This window comes from Crassostrea angulata, chromosome 7 (assembly GCF_025612915.1).
Source record: "Crassostrea angulata isolate pt1a10 chromosome 7, ASM2561291v2, whole genome shotgun sequence".
NCBI classification, from domain to species: domain Eukaryota; kingdom Metazoa; phylum Mollusca; class Bivalvia; order Ostreida; family Ostreidae; genus Magallana; species Magallana angulata.
Genome location: NC_069117.1, coordinates 52,545,095 through 52,563,889, shown reverse-complemented (window position 1 = coordinate 52,563,889; position 18,795 = coordinate 52,545,095). Strand labels below are relative to the sequence as shown.

The following is an 18,795-nucleotide window of genomic DNA, read 5'->3' as shown; positions in this document are numbered from 1 at the left end:
TCAACGGTTTTTATTTGAGTGATAATAATAGAATAATTTGAAAAAAAATATCGAAAAAAGATCAACGACATCAATAAAGGGATGTTGCATATTTTATTAGTGTATTATATATAACGATAACAAAATATATGACATTGTATATACATGAAAGCTACTTTGGGGGGTTGACATTTTCCTTGTAGGATCCCACGAGGTTCCCTGCGGGTCGGTAACTCGCCACCACAATCACCTTACCCCCAGAGGTTTTGGCCTTTCCCACTCCAATTTCTTTACTTCCTTTCCATACCATTTGAGTAAAATGACCTTAAAACAACAAATTGGTTCAAGTATCAATTCTGGTGTCACTAAAATCTTAAATCAAAGAATCAAAATGCTGATGCATGTTCGGAGAGAATGCAGCATAATATCGCGTTTAGTCAATGATGTCAAAATGTATTGTGTTTATATGTTTGATCTACTCCCGTTCGTCCAAATCGATGCTATACTGTTTGCAATAGTTTAGCTGCTTTTGTTCAAAAAGTAAAACCAATTTCATTTAAATATACTAATATCATACATTTTTCTACAATTCGTGTAATTTTAAATAACAATAATGAAATTAATAATTTTATTTTAAACCAATTTATGAATAAGTTTATACGTGAAATATTTTTGGTAAATTGTAGTTTTCGTCAAACAACTAAAAAAAGTGCGATTTAAAAATTATAAATCCAGTTTGAGATCCGTTTTTTTAATGTGAAATGCGATTTATTACTTCAATGATAAAAAATATAACGGTTATAAACTTCTGTAACGCATATTTTTGTGGGAAAAGCTATTTATATGCCCTGAATAAAGAAAAATTACATTATTTTATTCCTGAACAAAATTAGTTGCTAAAGATTCTTTGATAGAGAAATCTTACTTCTGATGATACTGTTTAAAACTTATCGACCGTGAAGGTTGGTTTATAAAAGGTATACGCAGAATCATCGTAATATCAGATTTCTGAACTCGGACAATCTCAATGAAATTAAATCCTTTATCCACAATGTGAATCAATTCACTGAAGCCTATAAAGGGACCTATTTTTAATTAAATTAGACTTAAGTATGTTGACGACTTACCTGTCCCCGTTGATCTTGGTTCGATTTTAAAATCGTGTTTACTGATCTCGCTGTACCACTGGTCGCATACCTCCTTTCCTATAAACACATCCACACATCATATATACATCTAACAACTCATACAAGTTTAATAAAATTTGAATGGTATTCTTAAAATAAGCAGAGTGCCACCTGACCTTGCGATACATCATTTATAGATTTGATTGGGTTACATATATATTTTCGATTAAATTTACTGTGGAAATCATTAAACTGGTGGGGCTATTTTGCGTGGAATTGCCCTTTATTTAGATTCATTAGGACAGTGAAGTAAACTTGCTTCTATTTTGTGATTAAATGCTGTATTTCATATTTCCTTGAGGATGTAAATGGTTTTTGGGAAGGAAGACCTTCAAGTTCAAGGAAAATCAAATCACCACGAACTAATAATTCCACAGTATTTGGAAAACGGGATATAAGACTGGTGGTAATGTATTTTACCCGAGTAATCTCCCCCTGAGGAGGACCATTTACAAGCGATGTTCTCCCCCAGTCGGTCCCCTTTGTGCATGCAGTCGCTGTGTTGAAATGAATTTGAGGCTGCAAGGTGTTCCGCCCACTTTTGAGCAAATGCACTCAAATCCTGGAAAATCAAAAGATAAGTATAGGTTGCAAAATTTATATGCATGCTTCTTGCAGAATTTCATAATTCTCAGCTTTAGATTTTAGAGTCAAGTCTTGGGAAAATAAAGTCGGTTTTTAGAACGCAGTTCGCAATTGAAATAGTGTTTGGTTCTAGAACGCAGTTCGCAATTCAAAATTAAAAATTCATATTTGGGGTTCGAATTTTTTAGGGGCATTTACTGGTGGTATACCATTACCACTGTGAAAATTTATTGAAGTGGTCTTCTCTAGTTTTTGAAATTTTGGCCTTTTCGCAATTGAATAGTGAACTGCGTTTTAGAACGCAGTTCACAATTCAAAACTTAGAATTCATATGTAGCGGCCCATGATGTGTGGGAGCCCGATGTTTCAAACCCTATAACAACGAATTGTGTTCCATAAGCGGGGGACCACATCTCAAAAATTAGAGATAGCCAAATCAACAAATTTTCACAGTGGTATGGATATACCACTATTTGATGACCCTAAAAACTTCGGACCCCAAACATTAATTATAAATTTTGAATTCCGAACAACTGCGTTCTAGAGCGCAGTACACTTTTCAATGCAAATAAGCCCGAATCTCAAAAACTAGAGATGACCACTTCACAAAATTTTCACGGTGGCAGTGGTATACCACCAGTAAATGCCCCTGAAAATTTCAGACCCCAAATATGAATTTTAAATTTTGAATTGCGAACTGCGTTCTAGAAAAAATATTTGCACACGGAATTCAATTTGATGCAATTTCGCCCACTAGTTATTGCTCATACAGTGCTGCACTTTTATGGGGAATTTACATAATGGATATAATACATGAATCTTTATACAACACGCTACCGACTTAATACTTTTTACTTTAAAGTTATTTTATATATCGAAGCTGCTTCTATTGTAGAATTGAAACTGAAAATATTTTGCAAATAGAACGAAATTCTATTCTAAATTAATATCTTTATATTGATTTTTAAAAAAAACAACTTGTTAACGGATTTTATTTTCTGGTTTAAACTTTTTTTGAAAAACTGTATGCAAATTAAATCCATGTACGTAAAGAATATACTAGAGACAAAAACCTTTGATATTGTATAGATGAGGGACAAGGGCGTTTTTCTTCCATTTTTTATCTTCATATATTTTTTATTAACTGAAACAAACTTTAAAAATCAAAATTAATAGCTACAGTAAAACAATTTTCGATAGAACGGTTCCGATCAAATACTAGATCTTACCTTGGCGTGACTGAGGGATGAGACTCCATGCTTTTTCCTGTACTTATTGTGGACCTTGACACATTCGTCGATAAATGCTTTGATGGACTGCGGTTTCTTGGACCGCTCTTGAGACGACCCTGAACTTGAACTGGACGAGTCTCTCTTCTTATCCTTGCTCTTAAAAATCTGTGAACAACAGCAACCCATGATCAGATCCTTAGTAACTCTCAGTTTTAAAACGTTATCTTGCTGCTTTTCAAAAACGACGCAATTTTGAGTCTGAGCACTAAATCGATATGAAACGAGCTGTACGGTATCAGAATGTAATCTCGTGAGAAAAAAGAAAAAGAATTGAGGGCTTTCACTAAAGTGCAAGGCTAAGCACGGTGTTGTCAATAAAAACAAGTTGTCTGTGTAATACACATCGGGCGGTCGATCACAGTAAAGCGAAGAGACGAGTGTATATTTATTTATAGTGTTATATAAGTATATAAGTATGTCAGCTCCATCTCAAGGTTCACGGAGAAGGGGAGCCAGGGATGCTTGCTGTGTGAAGCTTTCAGTTTCTGATAGATTGTTTTATTCCTCTAAGATCTAAGAGATGGGATGATATATCTGAAATCTTTAAGACGCTGATGAATGTGGAAACTTTAAACAGTTGCTGTATCTGTCATCAAACGGGAGGGAATTGACTGAACCCCTCGATAATGACTCATGTCTATAGAGTGAAAGAAGGCGGTGTTCATCTGGCCTCGTATATATGTTACAAATCGGTCGTAAAATAATCAATGTCTGACAACACACGGACCTTCATTACTTACAATAACACAGTTTAATGCTTAAACCAACGAACCAGATCATGTCATGTTAAGCCTGTGCTTTCTCTTTTATCTTTCTAATGAAATACTTACATATTTTCATGTACATACTTAAACAAAAACAGGAACCCTGCAAGGCCTGCTTTATGGAGAAGACTTAGGTTAAACATCACGTCTGAAGCTCATTAGCGATACATTTCATTGCGGACAATATGTTGCTACAACTAGGTTTTTAATCGAACAGAAACATGTTGCTCGTCTGTTTGAGAACTGCTATTGTTATAAAATAGGGAACGTTATAAAAAATCGGTGTAATATTATTTATAAGCATCTTCGCTAGCCCAATTTTTTTTTTGCTTCATAAGGTTCAAACAAATAACATCTGGCTTTTGAAGATTTTTTAACATCATGGATCTCTTCAAACATTTACAATGTAGTTAATATCAGTACTGTGCTCAACTCTTTCTGTATTTCTTACAATTTTCTTCAAGCGATTTTATGCGAATATAAACCTGATATCCATCTGAACTAAAATTAAATTGAGATTCACATTCAAAGTTCTCATCTATGTAGAAGGATCAAAATTTGAGAGGTTGAATATGCAATAGATTCTATGTTTGACATTTAAGGTAATTCTCTCCATATTTTTTCATTACATTATGTGATGCTCATTGTAATTAATAATGTAACTGATGAAACCCTCAAAGACATGGAGCTTGTAGTTAAAAGTGTAAAATACAGAATTATAAGAGCGATAACTCTAGTTGATCCTATTTTTTTAGCAGCACTGTCCATTGTAATATATTTAATTTCTTAAATATGCAAAATGACTTCTTTATCATAGATATATATCACTTAAAAAAAGAAATAGAGAAGGCGACTGCAGGATCAAACGTACTAAGATAAGAAAAAAATAATTTAATTGATTTAGCTTTTTGGTGTATTGATAAAAAAAATGAACTTTATTTATTTTACAACGATTGATAAACAAGTTCTACAACTTATGTTAATGTCTCTCGTTGGCACGGGTGTTAGCGCGAGGGGGTCATTGGTGTGGGAAGAAGCCGGAGTACCCGGAGAGAACCCACGTGTCCAAGCGGGCGACCGCCATACCCTATCACATACAACCACTGTCGATCACGGTGATAGAACTCGGGTCGCAGCGGTGAGAAGCGAGTGCATTGACCAAGTACGCTACTTGGACACCTTATTGATATTGATCATACTGCATATACAATAAATGTCATTATACAAATAAATAAAATAATATAAAACAATAAATATGCCCTATACTAATTTTTAATCTAAAATTTTAAAATTATAAATGACAAATTTAATTTGTCATGTTTTATTTTTTTGAATTTAGATTACAAAAAAATATAGGACAAATGTCTACTATTTGCACTACCCATCAAAAGTTTCTCTCACACATACTACGTACCTTTCTCTTTATAATTTGATAGAAAATGCAATTGCTTTCATTGAGAAAAACTGAAATTTTCGGAGAATATTGGAAATAAGACGGGATTTAACAATTTCTATTTGTAACTTACTTAAAGGGATTTGGACACGATTTGGGCTCAAATTTGAATTTTTATTTTTCCATTTTTAGTATCTAAATTGATAAATATGGGTATTTTCAATGATTTGTCAAAGTTTGAAAGTCAAATATTCTGTTACATGCAATATACAGAGTTCGAAATTCTTTGTTTTGTAAACAAAGCTCGAGTCTTGTTATTGTTTACATACATTGTATGTGTGGTACTGGTATGTGTTTAAATCAAATGTTGCTATTTTGTTGACATTATTATTCATGAACAAAATGAATCGTGTTTGGCATAAGTCATTTTGTCAAAGATATGGAAATTTCTGTACTTTGCATTATTTGTAAACAAATGTAAGACTCGAGCTTTGTTTACATAACAATGATTTCTTAATTCTGTATCTTGTTTGTTACTTGAATTCTAACATTCAGGTTTTTGACAATCGTTGAAAATGTACCAATAAACCATTTTGAAACATAACACTGAAGAAAAAAAATTGATTGCAAATCATGTCTAGCTCTAAAATACTTGAGTACGTGAGGAGTTCACCGGAATGTGCACCTAACAAATCCAGGAACAGATACCTACCCCTAACACCCCACTCCCCTTATCCTTTTTGTCGTCTTTTTCCTTCTCCCTCCCCCTCTCTAACATCATTGGTCCAGAGGCGCTAGCTCCGCCCTGTTCACCACGAGTTATCGTTTCTTTCCGGTTGGTGACCTTTGACCCATCTGCTTTGATGATGGTTTCCTCTACAACGGTCTTCGTAACTTTGTTGGCACCACTTCCGGTGGTTTCTGTGAACGTCCTTGTAGACTTGGACTCCATTTTTTTTCTTGGAATGTCAGATGTATGTGAATTGAACGTTAGAGGCGTTCTTTCCTTTTGAATGCTTGGTCCTGAAAGATTGCCATATAGGAATGCATTTTTATGGAGCTTATTGTGAACACTTAAAAATACATATACCATAGTAAGCAAGTGAAATCGTCCATTTAATGATTTTTGCATGGAAGTGTTTGTATGCTTTGGGATTTTAATACTTGGCAGAGTAATTACAATGTATCTATTTTTCTGTGTTCCCTTTGTGCAATGAACATTGCAACAATAGTTATTTTTTCTTGTAAAACTGAACGTAATGTGTATATCGGTTACTTTGTATCAGCACATAAAGTGAAAACGAAATCAACCCCCGGCCTACGTCACATACCGGATGCCATTGTCAGTTTATGATGATAACAAATTTAAAAACATTATTACCCAGCTTTACAATGTCTTAAAAGTCCTCCTACGTATTGCTATAACACGAACTTATACAAATATGCGTCTTTACAACCGATTTAAAGACTGTGGAATTTCTAAAAGATACCATTTTATACAGGATAAACTTATACAGAGAGAGAGAGAGAGAGAGAGAGAGAGAGAGAGAGAGAGAGAGAGAGGTATATAAAATATCCTTGTTTAGGACGTTGTTGACGGACTGTTATCTGACCTCTACAAGTCACCTATCAACACGTACTAATACAACCATATTCTCATAACGAAAATTAAACATGTCTAGATTTTAATCAAACGTGTTACAAAGAAATTTTTAAACTTGTATGCTTGAAATAATTGTCAGTCATAATACGTCACTTATCGATGAAGAAGATGTTCAATGATTTAATAAAATATTTCAATCAATTACAGTGCATTTTAAAGATTATATTTTTATCTTTTGTATATTCCAAAATTTCATGATCAGTTCAAATCGTTTACAAAGTTTTTTCAGCAAAAAACATAAAAGTGAATCAAAATCTATTTTTTTTAAATTTCAAAATTCAATGATATTTAAAATGAATCGAAAACCGATTTAAATAGAAAAAGAAATTTTGAAATTAAACTTTTATATGTAAAGGAACACACGTACTGAGTCAGATTTACTTTACATCACGTACCTTTGTTTTTACGATTTTGTATTGTTCCGTGATCTCGGCCGCAATACCGAATAAATCGATCCCAGAAAGATAGAGAAAGGGATAGAGTTTAAATGGCCGGCGGGTAGACAACGCCCTGGTATCCCACGCAAATATTTTATGATATCAAAATGGGTCAAGAGAGAAGAGCGTGAACATTATGGACGGGTAGAGTAAAAAGTCGTCCGACCTCAGAAGAGCTTTAATGATTGGGACGAAAGCAAACAATACAGTTTATGGATTTATCGGCATACCATACAGATGTGCTGGGTTCCTAAAACTGAACAATTTATAGATCTTTTTATCATCTTTCATTGCACAGTCTATTTGTCACGCGTACATTAAATTTGAACTATATATATGTATCTTAATGTACTCTCTCTCTCTCAAGAAATATCAATTATATTCATAAATTTATTCATATTTGTATTCTTCTGAATCAGCAGAGTGTATCATGCTGATCCTCAAAAATGACATTCAGGTTTAAATCTCTTATATACCCGTCAAAATTTACAACATAAAAGTAACGTATTCTAAAATTTAAACTTTTACATCTTTTATTGATAGGTATATCCAAAATGTCCCAATTTCATCAAGATCCATCTAATTGTTGAACCTCGCCTCGCCCTTTGCAAAATAAACAAGAGTCCAGTCGCTCCGGACGTCGCCACAGATAACGTCCAATACTTAATCCATTATTCAATATTTATCAACATTGGTCTAAATAGTTTAGACCGCATTAGTTAGCGAAAAAGTCATTGAATGTTCTAGTTTGATCTGAGCATACGCAAGTTCATTTCATTTCTTAGTAATAAAATCTTTCCTTGATTTTTTTTTTTAAATTAAAAGTGCCTTATAAATCTACTTTGGCAAACAAAAATGAATTCACCAACACCAATTTAGATAAGCGGCATATCGATTGCAAACTTTTCAAAACAGGTAACATCTATTTGTATCTAACTTGTTCCGTGAAATATGCACACCTGTTCACTCTTCAATCGATTTTCACCATTTGCATTGACAAATCACCAGGAAAGTATTATCATTTCATAATTCCCGTTCTTCAACTCACCACTACCCGCCAGTCGGCGTGGAATCCCCCGATCAGAGGGCGCAGGGACATTTTCTGAGAATCTACCAATCACGTTACCAGCCGGCCGGTAATTGGCCACCACCAAGATTTTCCCATCCTTGGATCGCGCTTTTCCTACTCCGATTTCCCGACTTCCTTTCCAGACAACTTGTGTGAAATGTCCTTGAAACAATAAAAATATAATTTAACAAGATGTCAAAATGTTTTGAAAAAAAAAAATGTAGATTAAAAAAAATTGTTGAATTGCCAGCATAGGTGCATGTAAAATAACCGTAAAAATTTTGATGCGGTAGTGTTACACTTGTACATTGTATATGTATATTGAGTAATACACTGAAGTCTTTGTAGGCATCCCAAGTTGTCATGTTATAGATTTTATTGATACAGAAATGAACGAGATGAATGTCAACAATGCCATATGCTAGACCTCAACCAAAGATCAAGTCAGTAAAGCCCAATCAGCAACAAAGTAAGATTACAAGTATGCAAAAGGCACAAAACACTAAAAACGGCATGGTATTACGTTAACGCCTGATTTCCGCATAACATAGGAACGGATTTTGACCACAACTCCAATATACTAGCAATTTAGATTTTTATTCAATACTTGTATGCGTTGCATTAGATTAAAACAATGATTTTGGCAAACGATTTAGAACGATTTTATGGCTTCAAAACTTAAATTTCATTACATTAATGCTGACGCAATTTGTATCCTTTGCAATGCTTTAATACCTTTTCACTAAAAAAAGATCATAAGGCGTCTAAAATTGTTATTTATCGGGTTCTTTTTGTTCTTTTTGTTGTTGTTGTTTTGTATTATAAAACTAGCACCATTTATAATAGTGTTGTTGTTTATTTCTGTTGTTTACCTGCGGACAGATTCCGGGGTTCTCCGCCAAACCTGTACAACTTTATTTCACTGTACCACTGGTCAGTGACCTCTTGACCTACAATTTTTTAAAAAAAGTTACATTTATGAATATGTAACAGCAAATGTTATGGAACACCTCTCTCTCTCTCTCTCTCTCTCTCTCTCTCATTAGTAACCATGTGAAAAGAAATTAATTTTAGAACTTTTATCTAACCAATTGTCCGTTTTATCTTAATCCTCTCCTAAAGTTCTATTCATTGCAACAAAAGATTCCGTGTAGTCGCAAAAGTTGAATGAATTTGGTTCTTTTACGATGATTTTAAGATGATTGAAACACAATAATTTAGTAAAATGAAGAATCTTATCTTTTAAATTGAAATTGACAAAAGAGGAGAGATACAGTGACCAATATGTTGTCTTAATTCTATAGTGACGTAACACATATATATACACTTCATGATGTTAAGTTACCCGAGTATGTATCTTGGGGAAGAGAAGACCATTTCATTGCGATGTTTTCTCCGAGACTCTCTCCCCGGATGGAGGCACTGCTGTGCTTGAACGTGTTCGTTTGAGCCAACACTTCCGCCCATCTCTGCGCCTGCGTGGACAACTCGGGTGAATGTCTTAGCGGTTGTGCTCCATGTTTCTGTCTGTAGTCATTATGACAGCGGATCACCTCATCAGTGAATGGTTGATCGTCTCTCTGAAAAGATGCTACAAATTTTATAATAAGGTCATAAATACTTATATTTAGCTCTTCTTTTCGAATTTTAAAGGCACGACAATGCTAGCAGTTTTAAAGGCAAGATGGTGCTCGCTGTAGTGTTTTGATAGTCTATCAATCGTTGTTATTTTAATGTAAAGATTTATTCTTGAAATTGAATGCAAATAGCAAGTCTCCTATAGAATAAATTACTAAAGCTACATATAGAAAACAAACACGTATCATAAACTTTTAAACAACTCAAAGGAACGAATAAGGAAGTCTAACCCTAGAAAGGGCATAATGTTTGTGAGGAGAAATATATGTACAAGCAACGTATGACGTAGTGACAGAGATTTGCCTTGTGGTAATATCCATATTTATGATTTATTATCATTCTATGATCGGAAAACTCTTTAAAAATAATTAAAAATAAAACGGGTCTGAAAGAGTACTTTTTTTCGTTACTCCACTGTCTCACCAAAAAACATCGTCAACAAAGCTCAGGAAAAACTAAAGCAATTAACATGGGAGAGAGGACAGTGTTTCCAATGGAAAGTGTCCTACCTGATTTGGAATTCCTGTTTGTCGTACTTGTACTCGGAAACCACTAGAATGCATTTACAATTTTATATATGTTTTCGCCATACATAGACATATACACAATGTATCACCCAAAGCATAAACACCAAGTTAACCACTTAGATATGACGGAAGTACATTACGGAAGTCTTAGATATTGTGTTATGTGTCATTAACAATAAAACCATTCAAATATTTGAGAGAATACGAGGATGGGTAAAATCTCTCTCTCTCTCTCTCTCTCTCTCTCTCTCTCTCTCTCTCTCTCTCTCTGGCCACTCAAACACGGTAATTCTATATGTATTGAACAAGATTCTTTACAAATTTACGCACAAAGTTAAATAACAAAAAAGATCAATTCCTTACCTTTCGTCTCTTCTTCCCCGATTCAAGGAAATCGGGATCCCACAGCCATGGGGGTATTTCCAGGTCTTCGGGGGCAACCCGCTTTTGTCCCATGCTCTACGTCATCTAACAAGGAATTCAGCAGCATCAGAATATTAAAGAGTCACAATCAAAAAATCTGTTTTAGACCTCGCATCAACATACTGATCTTACACTGCTTCCTCATTCTTTAGAAATTTAAATTGTTAAAATGAATTACACAACAACGTAAACAGAATTCACAAATCTTTTCTTCATATATCGAATAATATTATTTAAAATCATCAAATTTGAATGAAAAAACCAACAAAACTCACGCACATTCTTTGAGATCCAGCGGGCGTGGGCGTTTTTCAGCGTTATTAATTACACCTGTATTTACCTGTACAGCAGCTCTATATATGGGAGCTGCACTATACCAGCCCCTCCGGCAAGGACACGGTAATATATATACGATGAGGTCCTTTGGATGTTACAGCAGTAATTTTATAAAGATTATTATAAAGATGCCACGAGAAACATTTAGTATGCTTTAAAATATGTAGTTCAAGAATTTTTAGTTAATAGCAAATTGAGCAATGGAAGAATAAATGAGGACACATAATGATTTACGGCTATCTACACAGCAAAACAACTACAGGCGAACAAATAATTGGGTCGAAACCACTAAATTAAATTCAACCCACTGACACGACATCTCTACAGTTATATTGTAAAATTATGTTTACAAGTAACCTCACTGTCAAATACGATATCAAATAACATTTAAACAAAAAACTTCAAGTAGATCAATCTATTCTGAAAAATAATGTTATTAAAGTGTTTTTTAATTATAGAACCGGAAATACTTCATTCTATTTTAATTATTCCCTCGCCTTTCATACTACACTTCAGTAAACATGCGCGCATGTAGACTGCAGTTAAAATTTCTTTTAGTTTAAATATTAACAATTAAGGAATGAATTCAATATTTATTTTATATCGTATTAAACTAATAAATATTGAACTCATTGCTTATCATTTAATTTTTTTACTCTTCACTGTAGATAAAAACGGTCATTTGACCTTTGAAATGACGTAAAATGTACAAAATTCAAACGTAACGTCAGGCGTATCGATACGTTTTTGACGTTGGTCTTAATATGACGTAGGCAACATTCTTTATACGATATATATATAAAATAATTTTTTTGCCAATCAGAAAGCGCGTTACAAACAGAATTAAATTATTTTCCAGTGTCTTTGCCTGTGATAACACTACGTATCGATTTTGTACTATAAAACTCATAACTTTAAATGACGTATAATTAAGGAACCAGCGGGGTTTGGTTATTTATATCTAAACATTTAATCGAACAATGGCAATGGTATAAATATAGGCTAAGTTATAAGGAATCATTCTTTAAATATTATGAGGTGATGATTTCGGTCGTGGCGCGATCAAATCCAATAAAGCCCGAAGAGCTTTATCATAGATTTGATCACGCCCCGACCGAAGTTATCACCTCACAATACTCAAAGAATGATTGCTTATTCCTATTCTATTAAATTACCAAGATATGCTTTGGACCCTTCCCCCGGCAACTCAAATAACCGTCGGACCCTCCCCCCCCCCCCCCCTTGAAAATGTTTTGGATCCACGCAAGTCAAGTCTGTTTGTTTAGATTTAACATTTATGGGATATACATTAAAAAAACATAGAACTTGATTTTAAAACTATTCACAATTGATTCATGTAAATTATTTAATGAATATGGAATCATTGTTTGATTATTATGAGGCGATAATTTTGGTCAGAGCGTGAACAAATCCAATAAGGCCCGAAGAGATTTATCATAGATTTGATCACGCCCCGACTGAAGTTACATGTATCACCTCATAATATTCAAAGAATGATTTCTTATTACTTATATTTATATAATTGTATGCCATTGTGCTTACGATTAAATAAGCAAACCCCGCTGGCTCCCCAATTACACGTCATTTGAAGTTATTAGACTGTATAGTACAAAATTGAAACGTAGTGCTATCACAAGGAACGACACTGAAAAATGTAAATATTTTATATTATTATTAAAAATTGTTTATGTATTTTACAACGTAAAATGAAGGGGGAATTTACCGCTGACCCATTTGAAAAAGGATAAAAAAAACCAGCATACGTCTGTAACATTACTACAGTCAACAAGAGTAAAAATTCAGCCATTTGAACATGACATTTACCCAGTGTAGTGCAACTGCTTATATTTAGTGAATGGATGAAAGAAAAAGTTACTCTGAAAAAAGATAAACACTGTTTAAGGTGGCTCTATACACCCACAGTTTATTCCAATTTTCAATAGCAGACCACAAAACATATACTTATCAAATATTAAAATGACGATAGGGATACTATAGGTAATTTTAAAGAATTTTTTAATGTTATTTCGTGTTTTTGTAAAATATTTTTTTAAAAGACAGCTATCAACAAATTGAGAGAAATTATTTTGTCATATGATGGATAATTCCTTCGGACACATAAAAAAAAATATAACACTTCTTAACATTCAAAAATGTTATTATTGCAATTTTTTTTAGTATTTCCCCAAAACATAATTTTTCATATTTTCTTACTCTGTTGACAAATCATCTGAAAAAGTTGCTTGATGTTATAAGAAAATGTATTTTAATAAATGTGACATAAAAAATTGAATGAAAACCATTGCAAATAAACACAATTTTTTTAATTTTATTTGGTATGAAAGTTCCTCATGTAAGGGTTATCGTTCCTAAGTCCCAAGGCCCAAAAACCTTGGGGACTTTTCATTTCTGAGTTGAAGAAAATTTCCTAAATATAATGTTGGAATGATAAATACATACATATTTCATTATAGACTTTGCCCTGTATAAGTGAATAAATTCGCTTTAATGCAAAACTAAGTTAAATAAATAAAAGGGGAACATTGACTAGGCTAATAGGATTTATGTATCCCAACCTGAGAGAAATTCAAAGCAACCCTCTCATCCCCCGTTAGGGGTCGATATTAATGTGCATTAAAGTATATTATAATTGAAATATTTTCACCTGTTTAGAATTTTCTTTCACGGTATTCAACCAAAAAATACGTTTTAGAAATTTTTGGAAAGTTAAAAAATTTATTGTTCTCAACGGGAATCGAACTCATGACCTACTGGTTTCTAGTGAACCCACTAAACCACTGCGCTACGGTGTAACATATCGATGAGGTAGTGAACCCACTAAACCACTGCGCTACGGTGTAACATATCGATGAGGCTAAAGAAACATTTTAAAAATATATACTTGATTTTATTGTTTATTTCGATAAATAATACTACACAACGTGAAGGTGTCACATACCACATTACTTGTAAGTAATGAATTTTCCAATTATCAAATTAAATCTATCCATTAAACAAATTTTTCAAAATAGCGGTTCCCATACAATTCACCTCAGTTTAAATCAGCCAGTACCGGAAATGCATGTTTCCAGATTTACTTTTTTGCGTACTGCGTCATCAAAAAGTGGTGTATAGAGCCACCTTAAGAGGCGAAAAGAATGAGAGTGATTTCCCTTTGATAAATATAACAGACATGCCGAACTTCGAACAGAAAGTAGTTCTGATCACGGGTAAGCGTAAAGCCGTATTTTTTGTCTGCTTTATAGACATTTCAGATGAAAGTGCATTGTAGCTCTAACCCTCCTTTTGTAGACGAAGTTTTTAAACTTACTTTGCATTCATGTACTATGTTAGGTCGTGTATGAACAGTTTGTATTGTGTAATAGGGGGCGGATCAAAGTTCACGACAGTGTAGCTTTTTAAAAAGGCTCTAGAATAGAGATTAAATAGTTAATCTTGGCCTGAAAGATGTAAATGTGTGTGTGAAATTAGTGTTTCAACTATTTATTTATAGGCGCTAGTGCTGGAATCGGGGAGGGTATAGCTCTCCATTTTGCATCCTTGGGTGCCCAGCTTTCACTTAGTGGACGAAATAGAGAGGAACTGTCGCGTGTGTCCACTCTATGTCAGCAACAGGGCGCGAAGGAGGAGCAGGTACGAGTGTACTCAACATAGATCATCATGTTCAAATACAATGTATATATAATAGAATATGAACAATGATAATGATGTTTTTATCATTTTCCTTCCAGATATTAATTCAAGATGGGGATCTAACATCTGCAGAGTTTAGAAAGAAACTGTTGTTGAATACCATAGAAAAATTCAAACGATTAGATGTATTGGTATGTTTTTTAATTTGAAAAAAAATTCTGAAAACATTACCCTTTAATAATAAATGGATACAAGGAATGTTTTTAATTGTTAATACTTTAAAGATTTTTTAAATATATTATATTGGATAAAAACAATTGTTGTCAAACTGTGATATCATACTTTAACCTCGCGATATATACCACACAGCAACCAACTCAACTTATAACCATATGAATGAAATTGTTATATGATAATGAGGTAGGTAAGTACAATTGAATGAAACTAAAAATTGAAATTTAACGTTCGGGGATGGGTTGGAAGAATACATGTAGGTAATAACGTTTTTCAGCGAATATATCGTAACTCGATAAACTACTGTGTTTTATAAAATAGTTCGAAAAAAAAATATCCACGGCTTAATTTTGCTTAAGGTAATGATCCATACGTCACAAAACAACGTCTGACGTAATTCACGCGTTATTACGTCTTTTCCGTGCCCGATCTAATCGAGACCTAACGCTAAAAGGTGTACATGTGTTTCAAAACAAAAATATCAAGCTGACCTAGAAATTAATTCAAAACAAATCTATTAAAAATCCTGAAAACTGCAATCAATTATAGCCTATTACTCAGCGAAATGAAAAATTGACTGGGTTGTGTCGATTGAGTACTCGTTTTAAAAATACAGACCGCTTACTTTTGTCCTGCATAAACATCAATTCATAACAAGGTTGAACTTAATCCAATTCTTTGAACGTTAATCCCTGAAAGTGCATAAACATCCTGACCGAGATCTATATTCCAGTGCATAAGGGAGATAAAGACACAAGGGGAAATAATTTGACTTATTTCATCTATATCCTATATTCGCTTAGCAACGAGCATAGATATATTTTCCACAAAAAATGTTTTTAGAATTAAAATCATGCGCTTAAGAAAAGTTATTTCATTTTAAGAACAGTCTTTAAAACCAGTAAAAAAAGGTTGAATAGAGGTTTTGTCTTACAGGCATATATCAGGTAGTTAGCATTATCCACGCGTGGGACTGCAATTTCTAAATACCGATCTCGATCCATAATACTTACCGATATCCAAAGATACAATCTTTTGCGGATTAGATAATACAAATTGATCAACAGTTTGTTTAGATCATCTTTTCTATTTAACAATAATCTAAACATATTTTTTAGAGTGATGAAATAATAAACCTATGCACAATTTAATTTTTACGGATCTTTTTTCAAAATATATATTTTAATGATTTTTACCCAAAATACGCCCATTGTGATCCTGAAAAGGCCGATCCTTTGGGTAATTTTATGTCCAATTGATTAAGGGCGTTAATGTGTAAATAATATCAAAATTTTAGAGAATTCTGTACGTAAATAAAATTATAAGAGCTTAAATTCTCTTTGAAAATTTATTTCATTTTATCTCATTTGTATGAAGATTTATCTATTTTTGATAAATAAGCAAGTGTAACATAAAAAAATTTGTTTTGAAATAATAATTCCTTTTTTTTACATAGGATATAAGTCAAAAAATTATTTTGTGAAATTCTGATTTCAGGCTTATGCTTATATTCTTTATGTATGAAAAAGCGCAATTTTCCGCAATCGGTTCTATTTTTAGCAATGACCCTAGCTTTTATAATACCGATGGACCACCCAACAGGGTAAAATTTGATGAGAACATATCCTCAGATACATGTTTGAAAAATATGAAAAAATTCTGTACGCATTTTATTTATCTAGTGGGGTATGGACCATTACCTTAAATGGATGCAAAAAAACCGAACACCGTCCCCCAAAATATTGCTTATTTTACCTAGGTGAATAATGCTGGAACAATGTACTATGCTAAAACCACTGAAACCACAGAAGAACAATATGACTCAATGATGAACACCAACACAAAGAGTCACTTTTTTCTGTCTAAGGACGCCGTTCCATATCTGAAGGAGTCAAAAGGTATCTAAAAACAGTGATGTGGTTTCATTAATATTTGTAAGGGTTCAATTTTCAGGATGCGTAAATCAATGAACATATCTGTACAAAATATTGGTTGAAATTGTTTGTAGATGTTAAACGTTGTTTATATTTTACGCCGAAGAATTATCATTGTATAATTGATTTAAATTTTTATCTAGAAAAGGAAAAACATTTTTTATTTTTTAACATCTTTTTCTGATTGAGAATCTATTTTGTTTTTTAACATATCTAAGATTTCGTTGCTTTTTGTAATGTATGTTATGGACCTTTTTTTTTTTAATTTTAGGCAACATTGTAAATATATCTAGTATCTGTGGCCCAAAGCCGGTAGGTTTTTATATAATATCTAAATCTAAATGATACAGACTTTTTAAAAAGTGTATTATATCCAATCCATTGTTTTAAACTCATGAATTATTTACAGATGGCGGAGGTAGCCGTGTATTGTATGAGTAAAGCAGCCCTTGATATGTTTACACAGTGCCTATCTTTAGGTATGTCATTCATTTAATAAATCAACAGCAAGTTCAAATGTTCACCGTGATATGAAATTGGTTGGCCACGTGATCAAATCTTGTAAAGCCCGAAAAATTTGAACAAACATACCCATATTTGACTTTAAGAATACAGGCAGTGTATGATAACATATACAAACATACATGTAGGATACTCGAAACTTTTGTGCATGTTAGTCATAATACAAATGCTGCTTATTAACCTGAAAATTTTACTTTAAATCCACATGTCTATACAATCTTTTACAGAACTGGCTCCATTTGGTGTCCGAGTGAATGCAGTGAAGTAAGTGAAGATGAATAATATAAAGATTATATCGATATTTTTTTCAATTAACAAGTTTATTGTGTATACAAATCAATTGTTTTTCTATAGTCCTGGTACGGTCGTAAGTAAAATAGCCAGACGAGATCACTCCGCGTATCAGGACGAAGGAAAATACCAACAGGTAATGTATTAAAATTGATTTTAAATTGAAGGAATCTCTACCATGGCCAGTTTTTATAAATACATGTAACTGAAACGAGAGGGAAATAGAGATAATGCTTGCAAAATTTCTTCAGTTTTTAGAGATCCAGAAATCAAAGCACCCGATTGGTCGAGTTGGACTTCCGGCGGACATTGCTCAAGCTGTAGCGTTTTTAGCGTCAGATGACGCATCATTTATCACGGGACAGATCTTATTTGTAGATGGGGGGCGCCATTGCGTGTCATCCGCTGTGGCAACCAGTGTGAAATAAAGAAAATGGGTTACTTGTCTATACTGTTACTTGTTTTATCTTGATTAAGACTACATATTGAACTAGTCCATTCTTAAAAAGGCTAAATGTTCACGCGTTGCCTCAGTAATTGAAGATATTTTGACCCCCCCCCCCCCCCAAAAAAAAAAATTAAAAAATTACTAGATAGTATACAGGAACATATTTAAGAAGCCAGAATTGTTTTTCACTAGTAGTTATAATGGCAAAAACAAAAATCGTATTTGAATTTTTTAAGGTTGTTTTGACCGAGAGTTTCTAGACTTTCCAGCCTTGTAATTGTATTACAATTAAAAATTATAAATGAATATTGTTTAAAAGGTTAGGTACGGTATGGTTTTAAATTCTTTATCGTGCAAATTTAAAGTACATTTAAATCAAGGTCTTTCGTAAATAGAGA

The 18,795-nt window shown here is 33.2% G+C and overlaps 2 protein-coding genes across 3 annotated transcripts; one reads left to right on the top strand and one right to left on the bottom strand.

The window, feature by feature from the left end:
- Positions 1 to 74: 74 nt before the first annotated feature.
- On the bottom strand, positions 75 to 11,002 carry LOC128191801 (uncharacterized). Of its 2 annotated transcripts, none has more exons than XM_052864102.1 (9): positions 10,898 to 11,002; positions 9,715 to 9,949; positions 9,242 to 9,319; positions 8,349 to 8,531; positions 5,913 to 6,223; positions 2,981 to 3,148; positions 1,587 to 1,728; positions 1,107 to 1,184; positions 75 to 303 (listed from the first exon to the last, which is right to left on the bottom strand). In XM_052864102.1, the coding sequence occupies exons 1-9, from the start codon at positions 10,988 to 10,990 to the stop codon at positions 152 to 154; spliced, it is 1,440 nt and encodes a 479-aa protein (XP_052720062.1). In that variant the 5' UTR covers positions 10,991 to 11,002; the 3' UTR covers positions 75 to 151. The 2 variants fall into 2 exon arrangements, with proteins under 2 accessions (XP_052720062.1, XP_052720064.1); XM_052864104.1 differs by lacking the exon at positions 10,898 to 11,002 and adding an exon at positions 10,517 to 10,664.
- A 3,467-nt stretch (positions 11,003 to 14,469) lies between these two features.
- LOC128191804 (uncharacterized oxidoreductase TM_0325-like) lies at positions 14,470 to 18,396 on the top strand. The gene is made up of 9 exons (XM_052864107.1): positions 14,470 to 14,544; positions 14,829 to 14,968; positions 15,067 to 15,159; positions 16,962 to 17,100; positions 17,408 to 17,448; positions 17,546 to 17,615; positions 17,886 to 17,922; positions 18,013 to 18,085; positions 18,201 to 18,396. The coding sequence occupies exons 1-9, from the start codon at positions 14,508 to 14,510 to the stop codon at positions 18,375 to 18,377; spliced, it is 807 nt and encodes a 268-aa protein (XP_052720067.1). The 5' UTR covers positions 14,470 to 14,507; the 3' UTR covers positions 18,378 to 18,396.
- The last annotated feature ends 399 nt before the right edge of the window (positions 18,397 to 18,795 follow it).

What these genes read in the sequence shown, in the direction of transcription:
- LOC128191801 (XM_052864102.1), bottom strand. Translation starts at nt 10,990, where the DNA reads ATGGGACAAAAGCGGGTTGCCCCCGAAGACCTGGAAATACCCCCATGG. An exon ending in ACGCCGACTGGCGGGTAGTG is followed by an intron (nt 6,224 to 8,348) that starts GTGAGTTGAAGA and finishes GCAATCTTTCAG; the next exon opens with GACCAAGCATTCAAAAGGAA. An exon ending in AGGGGAGTGGGGTGTTAGGG is followed by an intron (nt 3,149 to 5,912) that starts GTAGGTATCTGT and finishes TGTTGTTCACAG; the next exon opens with ATTTTTAAGAGCAAGGATAA.
- LOC128191804 (XM_052864107.1), top strand. Translation starts at nt 14,508, where the DNA reads ATGCCGAACTTCGAACAGAAAGTAGTTCTGATCACGG. An exon ending in GTCCGAGTGAATGCAGTGAA is followed by an intron (nt 17,923 to 18,012) that starts GTAAGTGAAGAT and finishes GTTTTTCTATAG; the next exon opens with TCCTGGTACGGTCGTAAGTA. An exon ending in ACGAAGGAAAATACCAACAG is followed by an intron (nt 18,086 to 18,200) that starts GTAATGTATTAA and finishes AAATTTCTTCAG; the next exon opens with TTTTTAGAGATCCAGAAATC.